The sequence below is a fragment of the Rhinoraja longicauda genome, chromosome 40 (genome assembly GCF_053455715.1).
Source record: "Rhinoraja longicauda isolate Sanriku21f chromosome 40, sRhiLon1.1, whole genome shotgun sequence".
NCBI classification, from domain to species: Eukaryota; Metazoa; Chordata; class Chondrichthyes; order Rajiformes; family Arhynchobatidae; genus Rhinoraja; species Rhinoraja longicauda.
Window position 1 is genome coordinate 612366 of NC_135992.1, and position 14994 is coordinate 627359.

The 14994-nt window shown below is 43.4% G+C and overlaps 1 protein-coding gene across 2 annotated transcripts in view; it reads right to left on the bottom strand.

The window, feature by feature from the left end:
- Nucleotides 1-219: 219 nt before the first annotated feature.
- Nucleotides 220-14994, bottom strand: part of LOC144611503 (GTPase KRas-like) — a 31679-nt gene continuing 16904 nt past the window's right edge. For both annotated transcript variants that reach the window (XM_078430635.1, XM_078430636.1), the window contains exons 5-6: nucleotides 10973-11132; nucleotides 220-4401 (exon numbers count right to left, since the gene is read on the bottom strand). In XM_078430635.1, the coding sequence (XP_078286761.1) occupies nucleotides 4285-4401; nucleotides 10973-11132 (277 nt within the window). In that variant the 3' untranslated portion in view covers nucleotides 220-4284. The remainder of the gene's footprint in view (nucleotides 4402-10972; nucleotides 11133-14994) is intronic.

A 14994-nucleotide genomic window follows, 5' to 3' on the forward strand; every position in this document is an offset into this window, starting at 1 on the left:
TAGTGAGAGATGGTTTGTACTCGAGGTCTCCGAAAATTTGGCCATCTGAATATATCCAATATCTCTCGGTTTCCCCAAAAGCAAAATCCAGAATCTTTGTTTCGTTTTGTCTTACTAACCATCTGTACCATGCCTAATTACCAAATTTGAATCAGTTTTTGCCTGGAAATGGAAGAAACATAATGAGCTTTGAACAAAATGAACACAAAAAAACAAGAATTACAGGCTACACTTTATTCAAAATATAACAATGAATTAAAACAGCAGTGAATTACATTTTTAGAAAAAGTCACAAATTTGTCAATTTCCTGTCCAACTGTTGTTTGTACAGAGTCCAGCACAGAATGAATGTTGGCAGGCTTTCACACCCATGGTATCCCTCTAAATTACCAAATGCATTAAATATTACAACATTGACTGCAGAAGTCATTCATCTGAACAGTCAATGGTGACTTGCACCTGGTCAGGACTGCAGCCAGTGACAGAGCTGCCCATTTTGCAGTACTGCATTTGGAGGTACCACCTTTAAATGTAGTTGTAAGCAGACATCCTGTTCTAGCTATTCAGTTCGCTGAATACAGGATATCTTGTATTCAGACAGTTTCACAGGTCTGCAAACTACATTGCTGAAGCACACACGTCATCAGCTGGGCAAATTGGCAACTGAAGTGCCGCAAGAATAACTCTCATTCAAAATTAATTAATTAGCTATGAACTCTTTAAAATCTGATATAAAGCACGTTTGTTCTTGGCAAATTTGGGGAGCCAATTATACTACCGTGAAGGCAATTTAACTGCTGAGCTCCCGCTTAAGCAGTTTACTGAAGGAAGTGTGAACTAATGGTAGATAAATTCACAATTTCAAAATCGTCTGTTGGCACTTGTAATCTACTTGTTCAAGTGCAAAACAAAATAAGTCATTCAAACTAACATTAATGTCGCATTAAGTCCAAGCGATCCCTGGGTTCCTGAGAACTATTGGTAATCCAAACCTTTTGTAAGTCAAACACTGAGTGTGTGAGAGGATCACAGACAGCCGAGATGGAGGAGCAAGCAGCTGCAGGAAGAGCTACAAGCCAGCCTCACCGACTCAATGATTGAATGGGTCTATTCAGCGTTCCCAGCTCTGCTCCACCCAGCCTTCAATTGTTGGGACTTAGGGTGGGAAGGGAAGTGGCCCGTTCACAACCAGCCAAGAATGGTGGTGGAGGCAGATACAAGTGGCATTGAAAAGGCTTTTAGATAAAAAGCCATGGATATGCAGTGAAAGGGGGAGAGAGAGAAAAACCATGTTTTATCAGGTTGAAAATTCATAAGTCAGGGCTTTTGCAATCCAAGGACTGTCAGTATATCAAATATGAATAAATTAGCCAAACTGCTTTGTACCTGCCAAGTTATTGAAAGGTCTTGCAGAGTTATTACAGTCCATCTTTACCCATGTTCTCAGAGATTTAACATCATGCCTTCTAAATAACTTTGTATCAGTCATGATCAACATTGGCCTTCAAAGTGCTGCTACATCCAGTAACTTTAAGTTCAGCTATACTTTACTTTATGTCTAAACCTAAATCTGATTTTGAAACAAAGGCTGTACTGGAGGAAAGGAAATGTTAAGTGACAGAATAAATCCACGTTCACAGCTCACTGAAGGTGGCAGCACAAGTAAATAGGGTGGTAAAGAAGGCATACGGTATGCTTGACTTCATTGCTGGGGGCATTAAGTATAAGAGTCAGGAAGTCGTGATGCAGCTCAAAAGGACTTTGGTAAGGCTGCATTGGGACTATTGTGTGCAGTTCTGGTCACCCCATTATAGGAAAGATGGAGGCTTTGGAGAGGGTGCAGAGGAAGTTTACCAGAATGATGCCTGGATTAGAGGGGTTCAGCTACACAGAGAAGTTGAATAGACTTGGATTGTTTTTTTCTGGTGGTTGAGGGGAAAATTATGGGGCAGAGATAGGGTAGACAGAACCTTTTTCCCAGGGTGGAAATGTCCAATACTAGAGGGCACAGCTATACGGTGAGATGGGAAGTTTAATGCAAATGTGCAGGGCATGTTTTGACCGAGGTTAGTGGGGGCCTGGAACACATTGCCAGGAGGGGTAGTGGAGGCAGATAAGATAGTGGCATTTAAGAGGCTTTTAGATAGGCAAATGTTAGTGCAGGGAATAGAGGGATGTGGATCATGTACAGGCAGATGAGATCTGGCATCATGTTCAGCAAAACATTGTGGTCTATGGTCCAATACATTTAGTGACTGGCACAGGTCGTCTGCTGTCAAATAAATGGTGATTCTGCTATCATATTTGTATCACATAGATCAGTAAATTAGTTGAGTAACACATTTACTTTGTTGAAACAACTTCATACATCCTGAATCATACACGATATTGTGATTTCCACAGAGTAGCGCAGTACTTACGCAGTACACAACAGCAGTTCTCCAAAATTAACACCTTTCACAGTCGTCTGATGGAGTGTCAACTATGGAACCATTAGCCACCAATAACTGCATTTGCACAGGATGCAAATTAAATGTTTTAAAAGTCAAAGATAAACATTTGGGTTCAGCAAACTAGTGAATCCCCCCCCCCAATACTTTATTTTAGAAACAGAATACCAAATGATTTTTAAAGATTTCGTCACGATAGTTTCACAATACCACAGAACAAACCATTACTCTGCATTTGTCATGATAATGTATTCTTGGACTATTTGTAGAATGTTTTTATAACAAAGGATTTTATTCAAGTTGAGCCTTTCACCTTTTTTGTTTCAGTTTTAGAGGTGGAAACAGGTTCTTCCACCCACCAGCCAGCTATTGCTAGTTGCACACTAGTTCTATGTTCTCCCACTTTCTCACCCACCCTCTGCACACCAGGGGCAACTTCCAGAGACCAATTAGCCTAGAAACCTGCACATCTTTGGATGTGGGAGGAATTTCACATGGTAACAGGGAGAACGTGCAAACTCCTTATAGACAGCACCCGAGGTCAGGTTTGAAGTCTCAAGTCTCTGGCGCTATAGAGTATTGAACACAAAACTGCACAGCACGTCCCGCTGCGTCGATGGTAAACATGATGCCAATTTAAAGTAAGGGCTGTGAAACAGTAATTGGAAGTTGTTTTCCAGTTATTAAAAGGTCGATAGGTACTTTTATTTGAAGATGGCAATTACACTTGCATTTATTTTTCCATGTTTGCGGGGTAAGTGAATAATTTAGACCAAAGACTTAACAATAGTTACTATTATCAGCATTCAGGACAGTTTCCAGGGTCTATGGTTCCACATCATGAAGTGTGGGGAAATGGAATAGCCCCTGCGATGGATCTGTGGACATTGGAGCCCTGCGTGTAACACCGACCGATCGGTCCAAGGAGAAGTTTGATTCAACAGTTGCTTGATGACCATCTTTCAGACTGAGTGGGTTCAAAATGTAAACTAAGGCACAGCCTCAGATTTTATGTCTGCATCCAAACTACACTTGCTTTTGTTATTTCTTTCATAAATACTCAGCATCTTAGCTGTACTTATGAAAACAGGGTTCATGTTCAAATCTTCACCTTTTAGTCATTGCAAGAAGTATCACACCAGATAAGTCCTGTAACGTTAGGTGTTTCGCAGGGAGCAGGCTTTTAAAGGCTTATCAGTGTAGGAAGGTAAGTGAATGGCTGCGTAACCTTCTGCCATTAATGTTTTCTGCCATTAATGTTTTTTGCCATTACCTGATGGCAAGAAACATCCACTCCAACAATACAAATCTCTCTCTCTCCCCCTTCCTTCCTTCCTCATTTCCCTTTATTGATCTGCAGACCAATTAGGAAGTCATCTGGTATTTACTTGCATGGTGGAGAAAGTTTAAAAACCTGCATTCGAACAAGGGAAAACATTTTCTGTACATATGTTCAACTTTTCAAGAGCTTTGGAATCCAGTTAACTGCTGATATCTTCACGGATGTTCATCGATGCCTGACATCCCCACTAAACCCAACACTGTCTAGTCTATAAATTCTTTCGATCACATTTCAAAAGCTGTATGACTGTACATGGTCTGTACTGGGAAACTGCAGTTTTAATGCATTGCTGAGACCCTGAATGTTTGAAGCTGTGAAAACTGCAATTTTGCTTCCTCTGGTTGATTGGTTTCAGGTGTAAAGAGCTCGGTGGAGGTTGGAAGTCGAGGGCAGGGTTAGACAATGACGATTGTTAAGGAGAGATATCTTTCCATTTTTTGTTCACTTATGATAAACAATCCTTGCAGTTTGGGATCACAGGTCCAAGTTATTTTAAAGAATTATGCACCTTTTCTTCGAGTTCTTTTTCTTCCTTTTACCATTTTTGCTGATCTTCTCTTTGTATTTACGAATTTCACGCACTAGTGTGTAGAATGCATCTTCCACGCCCTGAAATTAGAAGAAAGAATTAAAACGACGAAAAGTACAGCATGTGAACAGCCCTTTGGCCCACAATGTCTGTGCTGAACATAATGCCAAGATCAACTAATCTCATCCAGCTACAAATTGTCTAAAAGTGTTTAAGAGGCTTTTCGATAGACACACCTAGCCCAACTTGCCCACACAGACCAACTAGTCCCACCTGCCCACGTTTGGTTCATCTCTCCAAACCTGTCCTATCCATGTACCTATCTAACTGTCCATATGCCTGGTCAGCACTTGTACCCTGATTGTGGGGTACAGTTGCTGGCCAAATGTTGCTTCAATCCAATTTTGAATTGGGAAAATAATGGGAAATTGTAATTTCTGTCATTCTGCCACAGTTCATCACATGGGCAAAGTTGTAAATGGTGGAATACAAATAAAATGTGGTTATAGCTCTGGCTCAGCCCCACTGATCCAGGTTCAATCCTGACTTCCTATCCTTTTTGGTTGGAGTTTGCAAGTTCTCCCCTGACTGGGGGGGTTTTGGCCCGTCTCTCCAGCTTCCTCCAGCATCCCAAAAACACTAGTTGGCAACATTGTTAGCAACCTCTGTGTGGATGTGAGAAAAGTCAGGGTGGAGCTAATAGGCACAAGAGAAGAGTTTAATTTAAGGAAATTGGGGAATAGGATTGTCCCAAAAACCAGCACCACCAACATCTGACCTCCTTCTCAGTAGCAAGGAAATACAAGGCATTGGTGCAATCATTTGGATATATGGATAGAGAAATGGCAGATGGTGTAATAATCCAGACAAGTGTGAGGTGGTGTGCTTTTGGACATAAAACACAAGAGTAAAATGTGCAGTAAACAGAAGAACACTGATGCCCAGCAGGATCGTTCATGCAAGTCCATTGTTCTCTAAAAGTAGCAAGTAGTAAAGGTGGCATACACCATGCTTGCCTTCAATTAGTCAAGATGCAGAGTACAAAAGTTCACTTGATTAGAACGGGTGTCAGGGGTTATGGGGAGAAGCAGGAGATTGGGGTTGAGAGGGAAAGATAGATCATCCATGATCGAATGGCGAGTGGACTCGTTGGGTTGAATGTGTAGGAAGGAACTGTAAATGCTGGTTTACACCCAAGATAGACACAAAATGCTGGGGTAACTCAGTGGGACAGGCAGCATCTCTGGAGGGAAGGAATGGGTGACGTTTTGGGTCTGAAGAAGGGACTCGACCCGAAACGTTGCCCATTCCCTCTATCCAGAGATGTTGCCTGTCCCGCTGAGTTACTCCAGCATTTTGTGTCTCTTTGTTGCTGTGAATGGTCTACTTCTGCTCCTATGACTTATGACAAGTTATGTTGCAGCTGTGTAGAACTTTGGTTAGGCTGCAATCAGTTGTGTGTACAGTTCTGCCATTACAGGAAGATATTGGAGAAGGTTTAGAAGAGGTTTACCAGAATGCTGCCTGCATTAGAGGGTGAGGTTGGACAAACTTGCCCATCCAGAACTACTCTTTCAACTGACTCTCAAAAAAACAAACATCAATTTACTTAAAATCAAAGCCCATACACAATGAAGAGTAAAAAAAACCCTGCCACTTCTAACAGTAAGAGCACAGTAAACATCTCCAGTTATGATGAGTGGAGGTCAGGTTTCGCATCTACAATTATGCCATTTCCCATCACCTAGTCCACTGCCTATATGCCAAGGTAATTCAAACAAAGCTTATTCAGATACTTTCCATGTTCTGAGAGTTCCTGCTGCATCACCTTTGCAGGTAATGTTACAGATTGCAATCACCTCAGTATAAAGGAGAAACAGCTCCTCAGCTGCCTGGCCACTTAGTTTAGTTTAGAGATATAGTGGAACAGGCCTTTGGTCCCACCGAGTCCTCGTCGACCACCGATCCCTGTACACTAGCAATTTTTACCAAAGCCAATTAACCGACAAATCTGCGTGCTTTAAGTGTGCGAGGAAACGAGCAACCGGGAAAAACCCATGCGGTCAAGGGGAAAACGTACAGGCTCCATACAGACAGCAACCATAGTCAGAATTGAACCCGGGTGTCTGCACTGCAAGGCAGCAACTTTACTGCTGCCTCTATTAACCTCTATTCCTCACCTTCAACCTGTGACCTTGGGTCCTTGCACCTCCAATGGTGGGGGACAGGTTTCTCATGACCCACACTATCAAGGGCCCAAAATGTACACCACCATCAGATTTTTACATTTCTCCCCTCACCTTAAACATGTGCTCTCTAGTTCTAATCTCCTGCCTTGGGAAAAGGATTCTATCATATTTTTCATGATTTTTCAAATCTCTAAAGGATATTCCTCAGCCTCTGACACACTGGTGAGAATAAAACCCAGGCTATCCTTGTATTCACCGCCCTCCATTGCAGGCAATGGTCTCGACTCGAAACGTCAACCAATCCTTTTCTCCAGAGATGCTGCCTGTCCCGCTGAGTTACTCCAGCTTTTTGTGTCTATCTGTCTAACATCCTGATGAATCTCTTCACTACCCTCTCTGACACTACCACATCCTTCATGTAGTGTGGCAACCGAAACTCTACACAATACTCCAAAGAGTTATAGTGCGGAAACAGGCCCCATGGCCCAACTTGCCCACATGGACCATCCACCCACATATTACTAAAACTCTTGGTTTGTTTGTGTGTATGTTTATGTGTGTACCATCCCTCTACACAGCCAAAACGGCACAGGACAGCACGACAATTATAGGCACACCCTACTCACCATTCCCCTGTGCTGTGAATGAACCCACTTTTGCTACTTTTTAAAAACAAATTACCTAATAAACTTTAATAAATCCACCCCCCCCCCCACGGGAGGACCAGCGGGAGGACCGGCGCCCATCCCAGCATACCCTGCGCCTGACCTTTCTCCCATGGCGACGCAGTGGCGACGGCAGATGGTCCAACAAGTTGGCCGTCCCCGCCACTCTGCCGATCGCAGCGGCAGAAATGGGGCCGAGGTCAATGCTTTCACCCTGTCCACTCTCACCCACCCATGGCCCCGGGTGACGATCCCTGACCGCCAACGGGTCCCTGCCTTCACCACCGTTCCCCACCGCAGATCGCATCCGAGCTGCAGGAGACACTTCCCCGGGCACTCCCTGTCGGCAATGGCTCTACGGTTGGGCAGACGGGGGAGGGGGGGGTGGTGAGGGATGGGAGTAAGGAGGGGGGATGGTGGGGGTGAAGGGGATATGGGAGGATGTGGGGGAGGGATGAGGGATGGGGTAAGGGGAGGATGGGGGAGGGGGTCAGGGGATGAGGGAGGGGCAAGGGCTTGGGGAGGGATGAGGGAGAGGGGGTGCTGCACCAATGCAGGAGAGGTTTGGACACAACGGGTCCACTTGTATCGCTCTAAACCTGTAAATATATTCCAAATACAGGTGAAGTTTTATACAGTAGCAACATGATGTTCTGGCTCCACCCACTGTGCCCCCCATTTTCAGGGAGGCACAGAACAACTACATAGTATTTGCATACTGCATAAAGTCACTAACTTTATCTGGGATTATAAGAGCCATAGAATAAAAAAAGAACACTTATGTAAACCAAAAATAAATGGAGGTCTAGCTCTACCAAACTTTACGTTTTATTATTGGGCAGTCAATATTAAAAATATTAACTTTTGGTTAGTAGAGACAGATAAACAACCAACCTGGTTAAAAATGGAAAAAGAAGATTGTTTGCCCTTTGAAATTAGTTCGATTTTATTCGCCAATAATAAAATAAGTAAGAAAACCTATAGTGAAAACCTTATAATAGATAGTGGAATACGTATTTGGAAACAAATAAAGAAAACATTAAAATTGGAATGTATACCACTAGCTCTTACTATTGTAAATAACATCACATTTAAACCTTCAATGATAGATAAAGGTTTTTTACAATGGAAAAACTGTGGAATTAATAAGATGGGAGATCTCTATAGGGAAATTTTTTTCCTTTCATTTCAAGAATTACAACAAATTTATGGATTACATTCAAAAGATTACTTTAGATATTTACAAATTAGAGATTATGTAAAAGCAAATACACATGAAATTAGAAATAGAAAGACAGAGATTTTAGATGAATGTCTGAATAAACACCCAAATACAGAAAAATTGATATCATATATTTATAATATTTTACTGGAAAACGACGCTCCAAGGACAGAAATATATAGACAATCATGGGAAAATGAATTAGGTCAAATTATTAGACCTGATATATGGGATGAAAGTTTACAACACATACATCACTGTTCGCTAAATGCTAGACACTCTCTTATACAATTTAAAATATTACATAGACTACATTATTCAAAAGCTAAATTACATAGTATTTTTCCAAATATATCTGCCATTTGTGACAAATGTCAGCAATTGGAAGCTAACTTAACGCACATATTCACAAACTGTGAAAAAATCACTAAATTCTGGACAGAAATATTTAAAATAATTTCGAATGTTGTTAATATGAAGCTGATCCCTGACTCAAACTTAATAATACTGGGAATAGTAGAAACAGATCAATTAATAACAATGAATCAAAGAATTTTTATTGATTATAGTTTAATAATTGGGAAAAAATTAATATTGAAATTCTGGAAAGGTCCTACATCCCCCACAATTAAAATGTGGATTACAGGAATGTCGGAGACACTTCATCTGGAAAGATTGAGACTTGTACTAATGGACAGGTTGAATCTTTTCAGAGGAATATGGTCTCCATTTATTGCATATTTAAAGGGTCAAAATGGCTTGGTGCGAGGACCTGACCGTGGCCTGAATAATGGAATGGAGGAAGAATTATGTATAATAAATCATGGATATATCTCCAATGATAGATAACTTTTTTAATACTCCATTCATCTCTCCAATTTGGATTTCTTATTTTTATTTTATTTTTCTCTATCTTTCCCTCTCTGGAAAAAAAGAAAAAAAGTATAGAAATATGTAAGACATAATTGTTAATATTAATAATATTACGAATGTATGTGATAAGTATATTTTATTAATATGTACTTATGTTTAATAAAAATATTTATCAAAAAAAAGAATTTGCATACTGGTGTGGAGAAGGAACTGTACCCTCCCATAGGTTCGCTGGCTTCAGCATAACCATGGTAGGAGCACTCTGAAATGGCAGCTGTTCAGCTCAACTACGAGTCTGGCTGGTGCTGCCCACACTACACCCCTCCAGTGAAGGCCGTCAATAACACAGGTTGTACAGGCCGCAGGACAAGGGGGGGGGGGGGGGGGGGGTGAAACGTCGGTGAAATTACAGCCACTGTGGTTTGGGTCTCACTATTCATTCTGAAATCAGCTGGCTAATGATAACCAGATAGGATCCCAAGCTCCCCGATACAAGATTCCCTAAATCATAGATTCCCTAAATCATAGATCATAAATCAAGAACCTCCTCCCTTGACTCCGTCAAAGGACCCCGACAGTCATTTCAGGTGAGGCAGAGGTTCACTTGCACCTCCTCCAACCTCATCTACTGTATCCGCTGTTCCAGATGTGGACTCAATATATATCGGTGAGACCAAGCACAGGCTCGGCGATCGTTGTGCTGAACACCTCCGCACAGTCCACATAAACATACCTGATCTCCCACTTTCCAAACACTAACTCCCCCTCCCATTCCTAAACTGACCTTTCTGTCCTGGGCCTCCTCCACTGTCAGAGTGAGGACCAATGCAAATTGGAGGAACAGCACCTCATGTTTCGCTTGGGCAGCGTGCAACCCAGCAATATATTGAGTTCTCTAACTTCAAGTAACCCTTGCTTTCCCTCTCTCCATCCCTCCCCCATTCTAGTTCTCCGACCAGTCTGACAATCCTGATTAAATTTTATCTTTACATGCCTCATTGCCCTTCCCCTCGGAAATAATGATCTATTCTACATTTTCCTTGAACTTTGTCTCCTTTTGATCTCAGGTTTTCACACCTTACCCTTCCTTATCTCAGTGTCTCCCTCTCCCCTGACTCAGTCTGAAGAAGGGGCTTGACCAGAAACATCATCCATTCCTTCTCTCCAGAGATGCTTCTTGTCCCACTGAGTTACTCCAGCATTTTGTGTCGATCCCAAGCTGAATAGGGTTGCGTGGTGGCGCAGCGGTAGAGTTGTTGCCTTACAGCGAATGCAGCACCGGAGACCCGGGTTCGATCCTGACTACGGGTGCTGTCTGTACGGAGTTTGTACATTCTCCCCGTGACCTGCGTGGTTTTCTCAGAGATCTTCGGTTTCCTCCCATATTCCAAAGATGTACAGGTTTGTAGGTTAATTGGCTTGGTGAATGTAAAAAAACATTGTCCTTAGTGTGTGTAGGATAGTGTTAGTGTGCGGGGATCACTGGTCGGTGTGGACTCGGTGGGTCGAAGGGCCTGTTTCCATGCTATATCTCTACACTAAAATTTACATCATAGGAATATTAGCACATTACCAAGTAAATTCAGGAACCAAAGCACAGGATGAGACAGTAACATTTTCCTTCCCTCACTACAAACACTAATTCCTTCACTCTGCCTTCCTATCGATCCTCTGCTCAAGCCACAAATGGTTGCTTCATTACCTGTCTTGTTTTGGCGGAGGTTTCTATGAAAGGGATTCCATAACTCTTTGCCAGTTCCTGTGCTTGCTTCGTGTCCACAGTACGTGATGGAAGGTCACACTTATTTCCAACTAAAACCATGGGAACGTCATCAGAGTCTTTCACGCGATTAATCTGTTCTCTGAAAAGAAACAATAAACGTATTAAATTATCTTTTGGGTACAAGAGTCAGAAAGACAATGCAAGTCCTACAGTGAGATTGTTACACCAAAGGTACTGGAAGAGAGGTGGGTGATGGTGAGAAAGGGAAGGAAACTTGGAGTGCAAAGGTGTTGTGCCTCTTGAGAACAGGTTCACCCACTTGGAAGCTGTCGGGACAGAAGACGTTACCACATTGAGCGGCAGACTGGCCTGCAAAGCAAAACGTGCTGTTGAGCCAAAACCAAAGAGGCCGACGTCAGGCAGCGCCGTGGTAGTAGGAGACTCCATTGTGAGAGGTACGGACAGGGGTTTCTGCGGCAACAGGCGGGATTCGAGGATGGTGTACTGCCTCCCTGGTGCCAGGATCCAGGATGTCACGGACAGAGTGCAGGAAATCCTCATAAGACGATGGCCGGAGCTACAGGGAGTGGTTGGACAGGCAAGGACTTTATTCCTTGGAGCACAGAAGACTGAGGGTTGATTTCATAGAGGTGTTTCAAATCATGAGGGGAAATAATATTTTGCAGGGGTCAGCATTAGTCCGCTACATTTCACATTAATGATCTGGATGTGTAGGTGGAACTGCAGATGCTGGTTTAAACCAAAGATAGACACAAAATGCTGGAGTAACTCAATGGGACAGGCAGCATCTCTGGCGGCACGGTAGCGCAGCGGTAGAGTTGCTGCTTTACAGCGAATGCAGCGCCGGAGACTCAGGTTCGATCCTGACTACGGGTGCTGCACTGTAAGGAGTTTGTACGTTCTCCCCGTGACCTGCGTGGGTTTACTCCGAGATCTTCGGTTTCCTCCCACACTCCAAAGACGTACAGGTATGTAGGTTAATTGGCTGGGTAAATGTAAAAATTGTCCCTAGTGGGTGTAGGATAATGTTAATGTACGGGGATCACTGGGCGGCACGGACTTGGAGGGCCGAAAAGGCCTGTTTCCGGCTGTATGTATATGATATGATATATGATATGATATGATATGAAGGAATGGGTGATGTTTCTGATTACTCCAGCATTTTGTCTATTGATGATCTGGATGATGGAATTGATGAGTTTGTGGTCACGTTTGTGGATAATACGAAGAAAGCTGGAGGGGCATGAGGAAGCAGGGAGACTGCACAAGGACTCGGAAGAGTGGGCAAAGAAGTGGCAAATTGAATAGGGTGCAAAGTATACGGTGATGCACTATGATAGTAGGAATAAAGGCCTGGACTATCTTCTAAATGGTGAGACGATTCAGAAATCAGAAGTACCAAGGGACTTGGTAGTGCTGGTTCAGGATTCCGAAAATGTTAATTAGCAGCCTGAGTTTGTAGCACGTTTGTAGCAAGTAAGGCAAACGCAATGTTAGCAAACATTTAGAGGGGACTAGAAATTAAAAACAGGGATGTAATGCTGAGGCTTTATAAGGCTCACCATATATCAGACCACATTTGGAGTATTGTGAGCAGTTTCGGGCACATCTGAGGAAGGTCTGAAGAAGGGTTTCAACCAGAATTGTCACCCATTCCTTCTCTCCAGAGATGCTGCCTGTCCTGCTGAGTTACTCCAGCAATTTACTCCCACTTTTTAAGAAAGGAGGGAGAGAGAAAACGGGTAATTATAGACCAGTTAGTCTGACATCAGTGGTGGGGAAGATGCTGGAGTCAATTATAAAAGACGAAATTGCTGAGCATTTGGATAGCAGTAACAGGATCATTCCGAGTCAGCATGGATTTACGAAGGGGAAATCATGCTTGATAAATCTACTGGAATTTTTTGAGGATGTAACTAGGAAAATTGACAGGGGAGAGTCAGTGGATGTGGTGTACCTCGACTTTCAGAAAGCCTTTGACAAGGTCCCACATAGGAGATTAGTGGGCAAAATTAGAGCACATGGTATTGGGGGTAGGGTACTGACATGGATAGAAAAAAATTGGTTGACAGACAGAAAGCAAAGAGTGGGGATAAATGGGTCCCTTTCGGAATGGCAGGCAGTGACCAGTGGGGTACCGCAAGGTTCGGTGCTGGGATCCCAGCTATTTACGATATACATTAATGACTTAGATGAAGGGATTAAAAGTATCATTAGCAAATTTGCAGATGATACTAAGCTGGGGGTAGTGTGAATTGTGAGGAAGATGCAATAAGGCTGCAGGGTGACTTGGACAGATTGTGGGAGTGGGTGGATACATGGCAGATGCAGTTTAATGTAGATAAGTGTGAGGTTATTCACTTTGGAAGTAAGAATAGAAAGGCAGATTAATATCTGAATGGTGTCAAGTTAGGAAGAGTGGATGTTCAACGAGATCTGGGTGTCCTAGTGCATCAGTCACTGAAAGGAAGCATGCAGGTACAGCAGGCAGTGAAGAAAGCCAATGGAATGTTGGCCTTCATAACAAGAGGAGTTGAGTATAGGAGCAAAGAGGTCCTCCTACAGTTGTACCGGGCCCTGGTGAGCCCGCACCTGGAGTACTGTGTGCAGTTTTGGTCTCCAAATTTGAGGAAGGATATTCTTGCTATTGAGGGCGTGCAGCGTAGGTTCACTAGGTTAATTCCCGGAATGGCGGGACTGTCGTATGTTGAAAGGCTGGAGCAATTAGGCTTGTATACACTGGAATTTAGAAGGATGAGGGGGGATCTTATTGAAACATATAAGATAATTAAGGGATTGGACACATTAGAGGCAGGAAACGTGTTCCCAATGTTGGGGGAGTTCAGAACAAGGGGCCACAGTTTAAGAATAAGGGGTAGGCCATTTAGAACGGAGATGAGGAAGAACTTTTTCAGTCAGAGAGTGGTGAAGGTGTGGAATTCTCTGCCTCAGAAGGCAGTGGAGGCCAGTTCATTGGATGCTTTCAAGAGAGAGCTGGATAGAGCTCTTAAGGATAGCGGAGTGAGGGGGTATGGGGAGAAGGCAGGAACGGGGTACTGATTGAGAGTGATCAGCCATGATCGCATTGAATGGCGGTGCTGGCTCAAAGGGCTGAATGGCCTACTCCTGCACCTATTGTCTATTGTGTCTATCTGAGGAAGGACATGCTGGTGTTGGGGAGGGTCTAGAGGAGGTTTACGAGAATTATCCTGGGGATGGTCAGATTAACGTACGAGGAGCATTTGATGGCTCTGGACCTGTACTCGCTGGAGTTTAGAAGGACGAGAGAGCATCTCATTGAAACTTATCTTCCACTGGAAGACCTGGATTGAGTGCATGTGGAGAGGTTGTTTCTACTTGTGGGAGATTCTATGACCAGAGGACGTAGCCTCAGAATAAAGGATGTACCTTTAGAAAGGAAATGAGGAGGAATTTCATTTGCCAAAGGGTGGTGGATATGTGGAATTCATTGCCATGGACAGCCATGGAGATTGGGCATTTTTAAAGCTAAAATTAATAAGTTCTTGATTAGCAAGGGCGTCAAAGGTTATGGGGAGATGGCAGGAGAATGGGGTTGAGAGAGGTAAATAGGTCAGTTATGATCGCAAAGGGAAGGGCCACGGTATCACAGGGCAGATATTAGCATGGAGAGCAGGTTGGCTAGATGGCAGGAGGCCAAGAGTGGCAATAAAGGGGGCTTTTTCAGGTTGGCTGCCAGTGACTAGTGGGGCTCCGCAGGGCTCGGTGCTGGGACCGCTGCTCCTCACGTTGTATATTAATGATTTGGGTAAGGGGATAGAAGGCTTTGTGGCCAAGTTTGCAGATGATACAAAGATAGGAGATGGGGCAGGTAATGTAGAGAAAGCAGGGACTGCAGAATAACTTGGACAGGTTAGGAGAGTGAGCAGGGAAGAGGCAGATGGAATCCAGAGCGGCAAAGAGTGGAGTCAGGTATTTTGGCAGTAGGAATAAAGGCATAG